Raw genomic sequence first — 19150 nt, 5'->3', positions numbered from 1 at the left:
ATCTTGGTTGATCAATTCCTGAGTCATCTAGGACTTTGATTAACAATTTCTTAACTAATCGTGCTAGGTAGCTGGAAAGCAGAGCAAAAATTTCTGTGCACCATCTTACGATTTGGGTACCATATGCCACATAACATCCAAGCTGTTGCATTTCAAACCATTTTTAAGAGTACCCCACATAAAGTGCAATGAAACCAACAAACCAAGATATAGAAAACTGGATGAAGAACCTCTTATATTGGTATAAAACCAGTACAATTGTAGTAGCGTTAAAGTCCCTTTGCTTGATAATTATAGCAATGACATTTGGTTGCAAGCAACGAGAACAGGACTGATGCCAGTCTATCTAAATACAGCAGATTGTATCTCTTATTCTCAGTCCCTTGACAGTTCATGAGCCTAGCATATCAACTGGAAAACAACTTGCTCTTCTAGGATTTCATTGTCTATGTCTGTCACTGCAATTAAACAACTGTTTTACAAAGGCCACAAAATATACTTTTCCCTACAGGAGATGGCAAGTCATGCAAAATAAGTCATGCAGATAAGCTATTTACATCTTTCAGAGGATCCAGCTTCCTTGTTGTCTGATAGGAGGGGGTCAGGATCACTGGGTAATTGTAGTTAGACTCATCATGTGCATAGTCAGATTTATAGGCTATCTGGAACACAAGGAGCACAAAAACAACCACCTTTTTAAAACTATCCATTTTTAAATAGTTACATGACAAAGGAAAATGGAAACTATTAAACTTAACCAACAAAGCAAGATCAGGATTCCATATGTGTCATGGTTTTTTAGTGTCTTGTACATTTGTAAATAACATGCTTCAAGGGATGTAAGAAATGCCATCTCACTCAATACCAAAAATATTGGATTAAGTACAGTTGTTCTTAAATGCAGCAGTATCAAAATAACAGTATCAAAGCAGCGGTTTATGAACTAAACTTTTATAAGCATGAGGAACAAAGAGAATGCCGTTCCTTAAAAATTAATTTATTAATAATTCAAATATCTTAATGCCAAGTCTCAAGACACATAACATGTCAATTAACAAAATACATTCCCAGAGGAATTGAACTACCTGCCACATAAATGAAATAAACCCTATTGTTTCCTCTAGTGATCCAAAATACATGTTTACTGGTATAATATATCCTTATGCAAAATTAATTTTTAATATGTCCTTTGAACAGTACAGAAATATATATGGCCATTCCTACAGCTCTTAAGAAATATTAAAAGTGTGGCTCTCCATCATTTCAGGAAGCAAAGACTAGATATCAATTTGAAATGATATATAGAAAATAATTAAAGATAGTCTGATTTAAACAGCTTACGTTGCTTGCCAAACTTCCAACTTTCATGGCATGCAGTGTGCGCCGGTCCATACCAACTCCTTCATAATGGCCTTTCTGGTTCTGGTAATGTTCTTTATATTTGAGCTGAACACAAACACAAAACACTTCTCACATATAAATATTATTACTTGTCCCTTGTAACAAGACTTAATAGAAAATTTAAAACAATGTAAGAACTGATAGGGTGTAACTGTATTGTTATTTCAAAAGATAATTCTGCATTGTTTTATTTTGGTGCTATTTTAGTTAGAAAACATCCACATATTTAAGAACAAAAGACCGTAGTTAAATCCAATTTAACCATACTGATTTACAACTTCAATATAGATTATTTTTAATAGGATATCATGTTTTTTCAAATACATAAAACAATATTGACATTATGAACCTTTCTCATCATAAGGTATACACTATCCAAATTCAATTGCTGTTACTTGCTGTTAAAAACTGATAACAAAATGTTATTGGATTATAATCTGTTTGGCCTCTATTTTGTTCTTTAATTTAAATTCAAAATTGATAACCAAGGCTATTTGATAATTGAGGCTATAAACAACCATAACAGATGAAGATAATTAATATTAAAATTAACATAAATTACTGGATTACTGATTAATTTATATCCAATCTCTTTTGCAATGACTTTTGTAGTCTTTGATCTAAGCTATTTGGTTTTTTCCGAAAGTCACTTATATAGAAACTGTGATTTCAACAGTACCTAAGTTAAGCTTTCATAGAAGTGCACGCAAATAACTCAAGACTTACATCACTGGTGTATTTTGAGATCTTGTTAACATTCCTGAATTGAGGAGTCTCACAGTAATTAATACTGTGGCCTTTACTGTTCTCCAAACCCTTCTTATACTCAACCTTAAAATTAACAAGAAAAAAAAGATATGTGTAAGGTGATAGACTGACAGACAGACAGAAAAAAATGCTCATATATCATCCATATATCAGCACCATTTTGCAGATGAAAAAGGGGACCACACCTCAGAAGATTGGCGCAGCTGTTATACTTTGACAATAGTAACCAAACCTATTGTCTATCACTTTCATACAACTGCAGAATTTTTTTATGAATTTATTTGCCCTGGTGAAGCTTCTCTTGCACCAATTTAAAATTAAAAAACTGATTTTTTTTATATGAAAAAGTACGGGATGATGGAACAGTGGTAGTTTTAGAAATAAGCTATCAGTGTTTCAGAGTTAGAAAGTAACTCTGTGATAGATATGACAAAGTTACATGTAAATAACTATAATAAAAATAAAATAAGTAACAATAATTTACCTATAAAAATCTCCTCTACATTTACTGTCAATCAAGATGTATGGTTTTACCTCACTGTACAGCTTGTTCACATCCTGGGCTTGCTTCAGAACTAGATTTTCTTGGGCTGAAAGACAGTGGTAATGGGCTGCTCCTTTCATTTGGGAAAAATCCTTCTTGTATTTAATCTGAAAAAGAAATATGGTGTAAGAGCTACAGGCAAACCATATTTTTCATTTACTTAGCTATTGCTGAAGATTGGTGAGACAAATCTTTTTAGTGAACATATAATTTATCCCATGATACTATTGTTTTAATAAATGTATGAGTGAAAAAGAAATTAAAATATACAAAGTCAGGTACAGTTGAACTGCACATGCTGTTAACCTGCTTTTGAATAGAATATTTGTGATTTACTTTTTCTATTTTTAAACTAACAATAGCTGCTTCATAGTGGTGTCAAATAAATTGTGGCCGTGGATGTGGGTTTATGTATACCCATACAAACACACACAGACACATTCATTCCACACTAGCAACTTGCTTCAGCAAATAACAGCAGGTTCTATATCAAACAACAGTTTCAACAATTTGCTGTTCTTTTCTTAAAATTTTCCTTCAATGTCCATCACAATATTTGAGACTGCATATCATGCTGCATCTGATGTGTTTGCAATTTTGTTATTTTATGAATCTTGTTACATCCTATATAAGCACTATTTGCATATTTGTAAGAAACAATAAATTGGGGAAAAAATGTCATAAAACTCCAGAACCCTTTTGTTCTCATTCATGAGAAACCTTATCTGCATCCAATAAATCAAAGAAACTTTGGAAACATATTGGAGCAAATGTCTTTCAGGAAAAAATAATTTGTTCCGTCCAGTTATAAAAGCCAAAACATTATAATAAGTTTGAGGTAAAAAAAATGGATTCAACTCCCACATATTTCACAGGATTGTTTTGAAATACTAATTTAAATAATATTAAATGCTGTGTCAGTTCTTTATGCAAAATATACAAAAATAATTTTCATTAATTGCATATATTGGAAAAGTAAATAAACTGTCAGTTTATTTTTGATTATATACAACTAGAAAACATTGCAAGACATATGCATGTGCTAAATAGTTCATGAACCACCTGTTCATGATCCTTTATCACTAACTGTAGATATTACTACAGGCTTAAAAACATGTAGAGATTGGTAGAGTGCTAGAGTACTGTAGCTAATTATGTGCCATGTGTTATGGTTGCTTCTTAGCAACCACACAGATAGATCTTCCCCAAGAAGAGTGCTAGAAAACAGTTTATTTAAAGTTTATTTAAAAATAAATACAGAAGATGAGTATTAATTGTTTTAATAGTAATAAAATATTTCTAACTAAATATTCTAGTTCTGAAAGCATGTATTTAGAGCATACTCAATCAGAATTCAAACAAAGGGTCATTTGGTAGATCACAAAAAACAGCTAATGTCCTCAAAGGACTTGTTCTTTTTATAGGTTTCCATTAGTTGCTCAAATAATATGACACCAGATAAACTATGGCAAGCATTTTGGATCTGGCCCATATTAACTGAGACATCCAATTTCATACTTACATCACTAGCCAATTCATTTGCCTTCTTAGCATTTAGATATGCTGGTGTGATCATAGCAGGGAAACTGCCTTTTCCTCTATGCTCTTCGTATTCTTGCATATAATCCTGAAGAATATTAAGCAGTGATCAATTACTTATTTTTATATCTCATTTTAATATTAGCCATTGTAAGAAGTATTGCTTTCATATATTGCAACATCAAATGGACAATGTAAGAGAGTAGATAGTGAAAGAGGTTGAAAGCATGATTTTACCAGTTTATTTTTAAATTCCTAACATGAACATAAGAAATTATAACCCATATTGAAAGCATCATCTTTTTAATCCGTTCATTTATTTGTAGATCACACTAAAGGCAATATATGAATTGATACATGTGGTGGAAACAAAATGAAAAGTGTGGTGTACAATGGTGTTATTGTGAAGTAAATTTAGCTATATTTTTTTCTTTATCTGCCTTTAATTTTTTTCCCCTTTACTTATTCTTTTTTCTTATCTTTGCATGACATTGCTTACCTAAAACCAAGCACTGCAATAGATCACGTATACTCTTCTAAGAAATCCATATAACCATGGGATGCAGACAATACGGTATATGAATTTAATATATTAATAAATATAGTGGAACATATTAATAATTTCCTTGCTAAGTATATGGAGAAACCTTTCTCTTATCTTGCCATATCAATTAAAGAAAATAAAAGATTCTACTATTTAATAAATTCTTACGAACAGCTGACATACCTAAACTTTGCATCTAGCTGAACCTCCATTTCCCCATTTCATTTTATTCTAAAATTTACCATTTCAAGAAGTAGAATGTCGGGCACTAATGCAAGGAAATCAAAAGTCCTAAACTATCATAGGAACTATTACTCATAATATGTAGACTGAAACCACTATTTTAGAAGCACAGTGAAATAGAACATCTGTGAATCAATTTGATTGTTACCTGATTAAATTGATCTACATTTTCTTTTAATGTGCCAACAGAATGACTTGCTTTTCCCTTAATTTCTTTTTCATATCTTTGGTGATACTTAACCTGAAAGAAATGATAATAAAAGAAATGAATTTATTCTGACATTCTAATAGTACTAAGACTGATTGACTACTTTCTACATAAATGTGCAGAGCATAAAATAAGTAAATAAATAAATAATATACAAAAAAAGAAAAAAGTGGAAGAAAAATAGAGAAGACATTACCTATATTTATTGGTAACTGGAAACCTCTTGTGAATGTTTTGTGTAAAAATGAAAAAAAATGAACTTGTGATTTATGGCTTTGATGATTAAACAGGATATATTATAGAAAGAAGAAGACATAAGAGAAAAAGCTTAAAATATAATTGTGCTTATAAATGAAGTGAAGAATATTGGAAGCCACATCTGTAATTTTTTTTCTTTTCAATTGTTTTCTTTCTTGCACTTTTTGCTTTCTCTTTGTTTTTCTTTTCTGTTTCTTCTTTAATTTATATTAATGTGTATTGGCGATTATGTCCTTTTCCCAAAGCTTCCCAAAAAAATCATATTTAAAAAAACGAATAGCCAATGACCACTGTTCTCACATCAGCCAAAAGATCGATGAGGAGACTGAATTTAATTCCTTACATGACTAAATATAAGCATTTACCACCTAATTCGTGTATCTGGGAGTGCCAGCTTTCTACCATTCTGAGATTAATTTGTCCTTTTAGCATAAATGTTGCATTGTAAGGAACAACCATTGACCTATTAATCTCTGTCCTTTTCAAAACTAGGATAATATTTGTAATTTTTTTCCACTGCAGAAAATGTCTTAATTTTAAAAAAATATGGTACAGATGTAGCTTTGATTTAGCATGACTAATAGAGCATATGTTATCTTATAGACAGAATGTGTTCTATTCATGACTTGTAGAACTTACATCGCTAGCAAGTTCATTGGCTCTTTTAGCAATCTGATAAGCTGGTGTTATCATAGCTGGGAAGCTTCCTTTCCCTCTTTGTTGTTCATATTCTTCTGGGTATTTAAACTGAAAAAAAGTCAAGAATGTGTAAAGCTATAGCAATAGAGCTATAAATCCAATTCATATAAATCATGGCCTAGGTCAGGGGTCTGCAAACTTGGCTCTTTTAAGACTTGTGGACTTCAACTCCCAGAGTTGAAGCTGGCTGAGGAACTCTGGGAGTTGAAGTCCACAAGTCTTAAAAGAGCCAAGTTTGCAGGCCCCTGGTCTAGGTCAATATACAAAACAATACATATAATGACACATACATATTGACTGAGGCAAAATTAAACAAGTCACTTAATTGACTGAGGCAAAATTAAACAAGTCACTTAATTATTTTACATGATATATAAATCTAGTATAGAAAGATAAGTAAGTAAGAAATAGTAAGAAGACCCACATATATAATTTTTCTTTATACTTACATCGCTCATGAACTGACTCCCAGCTGTTTCATGAAGTATTTCTGGAGTATCCGTAACACTGCTGAATTTGGAAACATGTTCTTTATGTCCCAGTTTGTACTTCATCTAGGGATGGAGAAAAGACAACATTTCTTGAAAATAAAGGAGAAAAATCGTATTTATTGCTACTAAACAGAAAAGGGCATTTGGTTTCAATTTCTGCAAAGTTTTATATTTTGGACTGAAATGATTTATTCAACTTCTATACCTATACTATATGGTCTGCTTATACTTTGATTTAAGTTTGATTTATATCAAAGTACATGCCCTCTCTTTTCTTTTTTCCTTTTTCTTTTTTAGAACCTCCTGCCTGCATAATTGGAAATTCTGAAAATTACCATGGAGAGCTGAGTATAAGATTTTATTATACACCAGTGGTACTCATGGACTAATAAAAAAGATTAAAAGCACTGATTTTTGTTTTATTTATATTACAGAGATGTCTACACCTATTCTTATTTCATTAAGACATGAACGTGGAATTCTGTCTTTTTGCTAAATAAATTGAAATAAATCAGAACTAATTATACTTTCTCATGGTAAGTCTTTAAATTGATACAGATTAGAGTTTAAGTTATCATTTGATTCCTTTATCTTGACACATTTTAATGAGTTACTCTCAACCATTAAAGTTGAGTTTATTGGCTGTTTAGACATACATGAAAAAAGTTCTAGACAAATCTGAAATCTACAAACAAGACTTGAGTGATATTTAAGGTAAGCTAAAAGTGATTAAGATGTCTACTTAATGTAAGAATAATTTATAATTTGAAAGAAATAAAAATTATTGATAGTAGTACCATATTATTATTTTAAATTAATATACAGAATCCTGTAAATATTTCTTTGGTAATCCCAGCCTGTAATATTTTCTCAATATACATTACAAGTATATATCAAGGTACATGGATATAATTTGGAATACTTTCACTTTATATTTGTTATACTTTACTTTATAATTGTTCAGAATCAGAACAATCTAAATCAGAAACAGAATTCAGTTTCTCTTTGGGTTTTCTATTATTATAAGACTCTACTATATTCCAAGCAAGTATTGGGATAGATGTATGCATGGAATTCACTGTCAGTATCTGGGCTTTATGTTGCAATCAACAAATATGCATGTGTGTAAAATACTGGACAATACTGGATACTACACAACAAATGTTATCTGTTTCCCTATGAAAATTAGTTAATCAGTATTTTAAAATAGCATCTAAATTTCTGTTTTGTATGAAAATTTAACTAGGCCTCTCAGTATTATTACTTTAGTTGAACTCAATATCAATTAATTAATTTATTTATTTTCTAAGTCATCCCAGTCCAGAAGATTCTTGGTAGCTAAACAGAATTTAAAAACAACAGTATTATATGTCCAAAAAGTCCATAAAATAGCAAGTGCTAGGGGACCAAAACTATCCTTCGGTATCCTTAGCAACTCTTAAGGGTATCTCAACCAAGGCCTGAGGGAAAAGACTCAAGGGTTTCAAGCAATATTTAATGACAAGTAAGGTGGGAGCTACACAGATTTCTAGGTGATATTATTCCATAAGACAGGTGAATATGAAGTGCCATCTTGCTTTGATGAAAGGATGTTGAACTTACATTCTCTGGCCTTATTTGTCAAACCATTATGCTGATTTTATTCTCTACAGACCAATTAATTGCAAGTGATGTTAAATTTAAAACACGGATATGACAATGGAGACATAAATATAAATATATCATATAGCAAAAGCCTGATAATATTAACAGAAAAAAATCCTTCAAAACTCTATGGAAATCCCGAAAAGTTTATGGAATGTTACTATTTATAATATTACCCAGTTTTTAAACAATGGTAATTTTAAATACTTTGATCCTCAGTTGTTAAAACATTTTGTTTTTTGATCATAACACAAAATAAATGCATTTATTAAACAAAATGCTATATTAGTTTGTTTTGTTTATTTATTAGTAAAATTTATATAGTCACCCATGTCATGAAAAGTGACTCTTGGCAGTAAATAACAGTCAGAGACTGCATAGACCAGGGGTGTCAAACTCAAGGCCCAGGGACCGGATCCAGCCCATAGGGTGCTTAGATCTGGCCCACGGGTTCACCCTGGAAACAGTGAAGGACTGGCTCTCAGTGCTTCTGCCAGCAAAAACGGACCTTGGGAGGGCCCCTCTCCGAGCTCCGTTTTCGCTGGCAGAGGGTTGCAGGAGGCCGTTGCAGCCAAAACAGCTTGGGAGGCTGTTTTCACTGGCAGAGCGCTCAGGCCACCAAAGGCACCCCCTGATGTCAGAAATGATGTCGAGCTGCCCACACCCATTCTGGCCACACCCACCCCTGCCGCCCATGTCAATCACAACCCTGATGCAGTTCTCAATGAAATCAAGTTTGACACCTCTGGCATAGACACATGGGTGACCAAAGAGTAAATATACACACATACTCACAAACCATTTTATAAGCAATGGCTTTAATCCTTAAAGAATTCCCAACAGCTATCATCCTAGCACAATCTATGGCCTAAATTTGATAAATAAATAAATAAAATCTCGGTGCTCTCTCCCCAAATACATTCCCAGAAACTCACATCACTGGATAACTCTGTAGCCTTCTTGGCAATCTGATACGATGGAGTCATAGAACATGGAAAGCTTCCTTTTCTGTTTTGCTGCTCATATTCCTGGTTTTTCTTCAGCTAGACAAAACAGATATATATGCATTTACCATGAAATTATTTCTCAAAAACATCTGAGTTTCAAATAATTCTTTTTCTATCAGTTCCAAATCCCCTTCATACATTGTTGGCAATATGTAGGTAATTTCCCAATATTTTTTTTAAAAAAATGAACACAGTCTGTGAAGGCTGTATGTGATAGGAAGAATAAGGACAGCATTTTATTTCCACATATTTCCTTAAGACAGTTAGCTGAGGAACTAAGCCTTCATGAGAAATAATATTTGTTTTACAGATCAATGTCATAAAGTAGTGATTTACTTACATCACTAAGACTTTTCTGTGTTTGTGCTATCTTGATCATTTCCAACTGTGGGATAGTTTCTCTATACCAGGATTTACTTTCATTACATACATCATGGTAGGTTTTCTAAAAACAATAGATGTATAATAAGAAATTAGTACAAAGATTACATCCATTTTTATTCGGTTTCCAAAAATTAATTAATTTTCTAAGTAATATTTATAAATAGAAGACTGAATATGCACATATATATTTTATGTATTTTATACAGTGGTGAAATCTGAACTTGCTACCAGTTCGCTGGCTGCGCATGTGTGCAGTGCGCCAAGCACACGCTGTGCATGCACATGTGCATCAAACATGCACTGCATGCGCACATGCAAACAAAACACCTGCTGCATGCACATGCGTATGCACATGCACAGTACGCGCCAAAAGGAGGCTTGGGAAGGTAAGTAGAACAGTGAGGGGGATCAGCAGTGCTGCGTGGTTTAGCTTCACTAGAAAGCAGGAAAGTTTTTAATCACTGTGAACCGGAACAAACTGCTAGCATTTCACCTCTGATTTTACATCAATTTTACATTGATTTTATTGCCTTTGCATTGGAACTAGAAATTTCATTCCTTTTCCTCTGTTTGTTCACACTGAACATGAAGAGTGAATTACATATACCAATAACTGTTTCTTATTTCAGTTCCAGGACATTTCAGCAAGCTGGATATAGACTAGAAACCAATAAAGTAACATCCTAATCTCCTCTGTCCAGTACATCTGCCAGAATTACAACATTATGTAATTGCAAGGCAGTTTCATATTTTGTTTTTAATATTCATAAATCTAATTATGGTGTCTCACTTTAAAAATTCAGTTAGCAATTTTTTCTTTACAAGAGATATTTGCCATAACTACAGCATAGTTTCCTCAAACATCTCTATGTTATGCATTTGCAGAATCGAATATAAATTAACCAAGTGGTCTAAATTCACATAAGCACCTAAGCAAAATGGTGGCTGGCTGTTGGTGATATTGTGTATTGCACAAATAAGTCTTAATAAAGTTATCCTGCAAGTAAAAATCATTTTGAGTTTCATCTTCCTTCTCAATTACTTTTGATATATGATAGAATTAACTTTTTTTCTTTCTATTTTTAAAATAAAATTATAAATATCTAACCAAAACAGCTGAAGATGAATGTGACATAAGTATATATAAACATGCAATTCTGTATGTGTAAGTAAGTAAATGCTTTGCTTGCAGCCAGAATTGTATAAAGCTACCATTCTAAGCTTTGCATGAAGTCAAAATAAATCTGCAGATCAGGCCACCAATAATTAAGACATGGTCATATATGGTTCATCCTTCAGAGAACCAAATGAGGGTTCGATAAAAGTTACAGCATATCAGTGGTACCAGTAGGAACTGTTACAAACTCATGCTGAGAGCCAAATTAAAATAAATTAATAAATTAAATTAAATTAAAACATAATAAAAGCGAATTAAATGTTTCTAATATGTATGCATACTGTGTAAAAATATATAGACTACATGTTGTCAAATGGCAGTCCCCAGTCCGCAAGTTGTTACTCCATACCATGATAGGTAAGAGAAAGGGAAGAAAGGTTGCAAAATATTGTGTATGCACACAGGAGAGTCACCCAAGATTAGAAAGTAATTTTAACTTTCCAAGAAAAGCAAGGTACTATATATATCAGATAGCATTAATAGAAGACCATACTGGGGAAAAATGATCAGTGACAAAAGAACTGGCACATGGTAAACCACTCAGTTTCATATCAAGAAAACCACATTGGTCTTGTGGTTAAAGTGACAATATAGTGCCAGACAATGGACTCTTTGGATAACACTCAAAGAAGAGTAAGGCAGCTTCTTATTCAAGGCACAAATAACCAAGCTCAGGTTATCATATTTTGGAAACATTGTGCAAAGACCCAGCTCTCTTGAGAAGTCCATAATGCTGGAAAATATGAAAAAAAATGACAGTCAATGGCCTGCTAGAAACTGAATTATAGTAACAAAGGATGTGCCATTGGGCAACCTAAACAATCAGATTTCTGGTTTAACTATCTGGTGGCTCAATCAATCAAACAGCACAAGGAAATTATGAAGAGCTGAAGATTAGTATATTAATATTAATTGATTTCTTAACAGCTTTTACCTGACTTATTTGTTGCATTTTCTGCGTGGCTTCCATGTTTCTAGATTTTACATCCCAGTGAAAAACAGACTTGAATTTCTCACCCTCTTCTCTATATTTAAGCTGCATAAACATACAGATTCAGTTGTAATGAATAAAAAAGGCACTGTATTAAATAAATAGCTATAAAGCCACTATAATTTTTTTTAGTGTACTAGAACTTGAATTTTCAAGTTCTTCGGTTTATATTGTGTATTTCAAAGAGACATTAATCAGAAAGCACAGGTTTTAGGATTTAATTTTAGAAAAGATGTATAAAACAGTGCAAATTATATTTAATATATTTTAATTATTTTATTTAAAAATCTACCACTTCATAATTTGGAAATGTACATAAAACAGTTGACAATAGGACCGAATATGCCAAATAGGGGATTCAGTACTGCATCAGACCAGATTCCATCCTCTTCTTCACAATGTCTCCTAGCATATGATATTTGCATCTGATCCTAGACTTTCTAGAAACATTATATACCCCACTGTTTATCAATTTCAGTGCCTAAGCTAAGATATGATTTGAGATTTGGTGTCAACAATTTTCAGGCTATAGGTCCTGGAGTATTGCAATGTGCATGCCAAAGCTGTTCTATTTGGTATTGTCATGTCCCCTTCCCCCTCCGACAACCGGGTCTGGGAAGTCTGTATCAAGCGTGGCCACAAAGCCTCTGCAGCTTTGTCAAATTCCTTTCAGATTTCTCAGGGCAGGCAGGAATCCAAGGTGTGACTTCAGCAAACCAGATGAGACTTTGCTTGACTCAAATTGCTTGACTCAAGCTGGTCCTTTATATAGGCCATGAGGTATGGCTCCATGACTCAGCACTTATCCAGGCCTGCCCCTCCCTTCCTTCTGCTGACATCGCCTCTCAGATTTCCGGAAGCGAGGATCCTCCCACTTTAGATTGTCTTCTGCTGTTTGAGAAAGGGAGAGGTCAGAAGGAGCAGGCACGGGCAATTCCAATCCATGGCTGACTTCCTCTGATGGCTGTGTTGTTTGTTCATTCCTGACATCCCCTCCAGGCATGGGGCCAGGGCTGGGGGCTGGAGCATGCCAGGCCGTTCCTCTTCATTATCAGACTCTGAATCTGATAGCAGGCCTGGCAGGAGGAGGGAGGGGCCCGGCTGAGGAGAGAAGGGAGGACGAGGCACAACAGGTATATTGATACCATGATCTGCAGAAATCTCTTTAAGAATCATTCACTGAACACATGTAGCAGATTGTATCCTAGATCTGATTTACTATTGGAAATGTGTATCCAAAAGATTTATTTTTTTTTTTTTTTTTTTTTATTCAAAAAGTTTTTATTAGTCAAAAAAAATGTTTATACAAATACATATCAGGTATGGTAAATTTTCATTTTTCTTATCTAAAATAAGAATTTTACTCAAATTTTTTAACACATACAACAGCCATATGGCAAGCAGGTAACACGAAGTAGCTAAGTTTACAAATTTTAAATACGTACTAAAAAAAAAGTGATAAAGATATTTGGGATTGTGTTGGTTTTCTTTATTCTCTTTAGTACGATATTCTGTTTATTCTAGATTTATTTTTTACACTTTTTATCCTATCAAATATTTGGAATTTTTTACATGGTTAGCAGTAATTTCCATAACAACATATTGTTCAGTTGCATTAAGTGAATTCTAAATAACAGAATAACGGAGTTGGAAGAGACTTATGGATCATCTAGTCCAACCTTCTGCTCAAGCAGGAGACCCTATACACATGATGGCGAACCTTTTCTGGACTGAGTGTCCAAAATGTGTGCATGCACCACACTCCCCCGTGCATGCACATGCAGCTTATGCACACGGCCTGCAACATTCATGCACGTGTGCATGCGTGGCAGAGCTGAACTGGGGTGATGGCTCGCATGCCCACAGAGAGGGTGCTGGGTGCCACCTGTAGCATGTATGCCATAGGTTCGCCATCCCGGCCTATACCATTTCTGACATGTTGCATGTGAATTCCAAGAAAGTGGACAAGGGTCTACAACAAGTCTTGATAACCACCACTGCATTCAATCCTTGTCTACCTTTGTTTGCTTGGACTTATAAGAAAGGAAGAGATAATTTTCTCAAGATCATAAATTTTGCATTTTGAAATAAGTTTTTTTCAGAATACATTGCTCTGTATTCTCAAGTAGTAGGTAACTATAGACTGCAACATCTTTTCCTTGAGTAAAATGTTGGAATGTGTAGCTGTCTATAAATTCTAGGCATTTGACAGGAAATTAATTTGATCTTCTTTCATTAGCCTTTCTAGCTTTTTTTGAGGCAAAAAATTGTGTTGTTATTTCTTTTGGACTTCTCAGCAGCTTTTGATAGTATATATGACAGAATCCTTCCAAACTAATTAAGCTGGATGCTTATCAAAATAAATCTTTCATTTAAAAAATGAAATTGTGAGAAATAGCTCTTATAAACTCCCTTTGAATTTTCTCTGAAGCTTCATTTTTTGACTATATAGAGCGGGATATCTTCTATATGGCAAAAGGAAAAGAAAAGTAATCTCTGGTTTTTCTAGTACTCAATTTACTGGAAGTAACAAGATCTCCTATCATGACCTTCAAACGGAAATAGATATTGCTTTTGATCCCTGACTCATTCCTGAGCAGATATCTCATGCTCAGAGTAAAAGAAATATAATTGTTGTTCTTGCAGGTTTTATGAAGGGATAGTTCAGAAGTATAATTTTGATTTTTTTTTCCAATATATGTAAGGAATTTCAAGAAATCATCCAAGAAAGTAAAATAGAATCAGGGTCATAAAGTTGTAACAAAAATGCCCATCATACTTTAAATGAAATAGAAGCATCAAATACATATTCACATTACATCCGCAAACTTACTCAGGAATAAGTCCAATGAACTAGAAGAATTTATATCAAAGCAAACATATATCGGATTGTAGGAGATATTTCCTGTTTCAATAGTGAAAACTCATAGGCAGTACAAAAAGAACCAAAGCCAGAAATTTAGGAAAGTTGTAACTGGTAGCACAGTAATATTTATTAAAAGAATTTGGACATATTTCAAAGGACTTTTTTTTCGCTGAATAGGGAAATAGTATCTAGCAACCTCCATAAAGTTTTACCAAGTTTCTCCATTGCAACTATGAAAAACTCATTTGACTTCATATTTCTGCTTAAAATAGAATATCTCAGGGTCAATGTCAAATTCAACAGAAAAATAATAATTCATTTTTTAAGCTAGCAAGCAACTTGGAAAAATAGAACAAATATAGATTTTAGTGGAAGGAGTGAAATTGTTATTTCTACAGTTAAAAAAGCCTTTTAAAATTACATTACAATGTAATACAAAGCACATCTTACCTCACTTATTGCTTCAGACTGCTTTTTCACATTCATATTTATTGGTGTCTCAAAAATACTTGTGAATGTATTGTTTCTGGGGTTATGTCTATGAAAGAAAGCAGGTACAGTTTTAGAGAATTATTATCAATAATCTCGAAAAGAATAGCATTCTTTTAAATAGAGATACTCATATTATCACATGACATTTATTTGATCAATGAACAAATTCCAACTTGAAAAACTGGCGAGGGTTTGTTGTTTATCGTTTAACTTTGGCAATAATTTATACATTGTTATATATAATTATAAATGTAAAAAATGTAATGATTATGTTTCAGGCACTGAATATTTAACTTTTTAATACATGGTGGGTCCCAAAGCATAAGGAGCGCTGTTACCTTCCCACTTAAGTGGTACATAACAGCACTCCATGACGTCGTTCTGGCCATATGACTACGCAAATATCTTCAGACAGCACTGGTTCAATGGCCTTGAAACAGAGACGAGAATCGCCCCCTATTGTGGGCAATGACTAGCAGAATAAAATCTGCAGGGACTCTTTTTTATCTTTTATTGAAGTATAAAGGAAATTACTCATTTGATATTACTAGGGAAATACAACACCGTATGTCTCTGCTCTTAACCAAGATTTTGGGCCTTTCTCACTACTGAGTTAAAGTATCATCCAGACATCCTTTAGTTATCATGAAACCAAAACAGCACAAAAATGTGCTAGCTCTGCTACTAGTCTCTATTCTGTATTGCATCTCTTCTGAGACACTGCTAAATGGTGTTCTAATTTGTGAGAATGCCATTGATTGTAGGCCAGGGAATTATTTTTATATCCTGACTTTGCCGACATCCTTTTTCCGTGTGTCATCATACAACAAGGAAAATGTCCTCTCATGATGGCACTGTTGCACTGTGACTAAGGTTGAGGTCAGAAGCCAAGTACCTCACAACAGGCTGAGCTATTACAATAACTATTCTCAGGTGTCAACTATTTGGCCTAATGAGAAATAAGTGGCTGCCAATCCACTGCAATGTAAAGAGAAGAGAAAGAGACACAGGATTTTAATTGGGGATGCTTTTCCTCTTCTCTCTCTTAAATCAGAGAGTTTGTCTTGTTTTTTGTGACATTCAAAGACATAGCTATGATAATATATTCCTAGTGGTTTTCTAATGTCTGTATTACGAGTATACTATCAAGGCTAAGTCTTCAAATCTCTGCCTATGAGCTTTCGAATTCAATTAGTCTCGATGGTGCCTGATGTGCAGAGGGAATGGGTTTAGGACTCTGCCTAAGTTCTCTAAGCTGTTTTTTCCCCCATCCCATTTGGTCTTTTCCCAAATTAAGCTAATGAAATATCTGCCTCTGAAAGTCTTTCAGTGCAAGACTGATCATATGGGCCAATAAGAAAGTAAAGTCAGGAAAACAGAATTGTGCCAGTTCTGAGGAACTTATTAAAAAAGGGAACATAAAATACTCACTGGAATTGCTGATTTTTAAAGTGAAAAATGCTAACAAAAGCAATAACAATGTGAGACACTATAGACATCCATGAAACTTTGAAAGTTATGCATGTGAACTTTCAAAAATATTTACTAGTGAGCTTGAATTTAGAAAAAATATAAAAGGATGTGCACAATATTGCATCATTCTCAAGCATTATTACTTGTTATTAACTGTACTCTAACGGCAAGTAACTCTAGGCAGTTATCTTCCCAGAGAAGGTGTTAGTAGCTGACCAACTGATGTGGTCAGTATCAGCCTACTAACACACTTCCTAATGTCATTTAGAATCACTCTATTGCTTCCCAATTACATAATCCCATAGAATTGAAGGTGATTTATAATGAGAGCAGTAGAAGTGTTAACTTTTTTCCTTTGATGGAATAGGAATTTAAATAGGAAAAGTCATATGTTGCTAATAACTGCTCTAAATTAAGGAAACATATTTTTTCTGGGCTAAGCTACTCAGTCCAGTGAGTCTTCAAATAGAATAGGACTGCACCACAAAACAAAATGGGTAAATTCAAAGAGAAAAAGAAATCTAATTTTGAGTTTATTACTATCGTATTTAGATTTAAACTAAATTAGGCATAGGTGATATAATTAACTTCCAGATATGCATGGAATTATTTTTCTCTTTTATTAGAAACTACTTTCAAGTAAAACGGTCTACAACAACCAACAACTTGTCCCATGGTGAATTGGTCATGTTGAGTTCTCCCATGGCAAGTTGGCTGGATTGAGTTGACCATGGTGAATTGGTCGTGGCGAGTTGACCCAATCTGCTCTGAAACTTCAGATAGATGCACACAACCTGGGGTTTCAATTTGTGTGCTTTATATAAACTGGATCCTTTAGAGTATACCTATTTTGGTCTTTAATCTAATATCCAGTTGTAATTCTGCTGAACTAAAACTCTTGCCATTATCTTTTGAGCAGGCTGGTTGGTAAATCTGTGAGTTGTAACTCAACACATCTGGAGATTAGAAGGTGGGAGAAACCAAAGCAGCCTGGTAACTCAGTAAACAGTTACTGAGTACCTCCGGATATAAATTTAATCAGGCATTTCGCTTTCTATCTTAGTCTTTTAAATTATTATATCTTCAACTGTACTTTTAAACAGAACTTAGTTTTAATGCATAATATACTGTATTTATTATTTTAAATGCTATGAACAGGTTTTGTTTATCCCACAATACTGATGCACTTTATTGTCTGACTAAACCAGCAATAGCTGAAAATCATCTGAGCAAATTTTCAATAATATCAGAATTCATAAAATATTATAAAACAAAATTGACATTTGACAATACTTACACTTGACAATATGGCCTTTTCTGGTGGCTAACAAAATTATTTACAGTTAGCATCATCTTGCAAACCTCACAGTGAAAACAGGCTTTATGCCAGGTCTAGAAAAGCAGATAGAAATAGGGTGAAAGTTTTTTGTTTTGCATTTGCTAAATGTAGTTTAAAAAATTTTAACTAATTTTTCCTGATAGTCTAACAATCAAACACATGAGGTATGTTGTAAATACATTTCTCCTTTAGAATCTTTAAAAAAAACAAAGCAGTGCAACAAATTTAGCAAATGTTCAATTCTAACTTGGCCGTCCAATAGTTATATTGATTAATATATTTTAGGATAAATATATATTTTATTTATTTGAACAAATGTTGGTGATGTCATTTCTTCAAGATAGACAAATACTATCAGAACGTTTATAATAATGGCAGATAGTAATTAAGTACTAACCTGATCGATACAATTAATCTTCTCAGCAGGATAGACCCCATAGCCACATCTGGCACAAGACTGAATATTCATATTGAAATTATATATAAATTATATATATAAAAATTTTAAATTCTGAGGTCCAGTAATATACAAAAATGCCTTGTTTCCTAAGAAAGATACTCCAGTCTGTTTGTGCTGTGCTTCTGAGTTGCGCTCAGCTGTTGTCTGGTTTTTAAAGCTGTCACTTACTAAGAGGGTTATTTTGGCAACTGTGTTAAGAGTTCATAGAGGGAAAGAGATGCAAGAATTCAATGAAGCCTTCTCTAAATAGATGAGTGAAGTCAGAGAGAGGCATCACGGTCATATGAAAATGAAGGCTAGCTAATTGGTAATATATAAAGTAGGGAGTTCAATGTTCATTTGTCAGAGTCCCAGGTTTGCCTTCTAAATATATTTCAGATCATCTTCAGATTATTATGTATTCACTAAGAGCCTATTAAGGAAAGCACAAAAGGTCAAAGCATTTTCAGAGCAGAGACTGATTCCCAAGCTTTCTTTCTTCTCCGGCCCTCTGCCCTATGCAGATGAAAAAAATCAACAATACCTATTGTTTTTCATAAAGTATGGCACAGGATGGGATTGGGAATCCCAGAAATGCCTTAAAGGAAGATTTAACTACCTTTCAAATTGTCTTACTGAATAT

The 19150-nt window shown here is 33.5% G+C and overlaps 1 protein-coding gene across 2 annotated transcripts in view; it reads right to left on the bottom strand.

Annotated features, from left to right (window-relative positions):
- The window catches only part of NRAP (nebulin related anchoring protein), a 70962-nt gene extending 52277 nt beyond the window's left edge, over window positions 1–18685 (bottom strand). Inside the window, exons 1-14 of one of the 2 annotated variants that reach the window (XM_058187924.1) lie at window positions 18466–18685; window positions 18027–18121; window positions 15215–15302; window positions 11842–11943; window positions 9687–9791; window positions 9275–9382; window positions 6654–6758; window positions 6145–6252; window positions 5188–5280; window positions 4236–4340; window positions 2704–2820; window positions 2128–2232; window positions 1342–1446; window positions 558–662 (exon numbers count right to left, since the gene is read on the bottom strand). In XM_058187924.1, coding sequence (XP_058043907.1) covers window positions 558–662; window positions 1342–1446; window positions 2128–2232; window positions 2704–2820; window positions 4236–4340; window positions 5188–5280; window positions 6145–6252; window positions 6654–6758; window positions 9275–9382; window positions 9687–9791; window positions 11842–11943; window positions 15215–15302; window positions 18027–18121; window positions 18466–18537 — 1413 coding nt within the window. In that variant the 5' untranslated portion in view covers window positions 18538–18685. The remainder of the gene's footprint in view (window positions 1–557; window positions 663–1341; window positions 1447–2127; window positions 2233–2703; window positions 2821–4235; window positions 4341–5187; window positions 5281–6144; window positions 6253–6653; window positions 6759–9274; window positions 9383–9686; window positions 9792–11841; window positions 11944–15214; window positions 15303–18026; window positions 18122–18465) is intronic. The other variant, XM_058187925.1, reaches the window with a different exon arrangement.
- Window positions 18686–19150: the final 465 nt, after the last annotated feature.

The sequence above is a fragment of the Ahaetulla prasina genome, chromosome 6 (assembly GCF_028640845.1).
Source record: "Ahaetulla prasina isolate Xishuangbanna chromosome 6, ASM2864084v1, whole genome shotgun sequence".
Lineage (NCBI taxonomy): Eukaryota > Metazoa > Chordata > Lepidosauria > Squamata > Colubridae > Ahaetulla > Ahaetulla prasina.
This window is presented reverse-complemented; position numbering and strand designations above follow the sequence as displayed.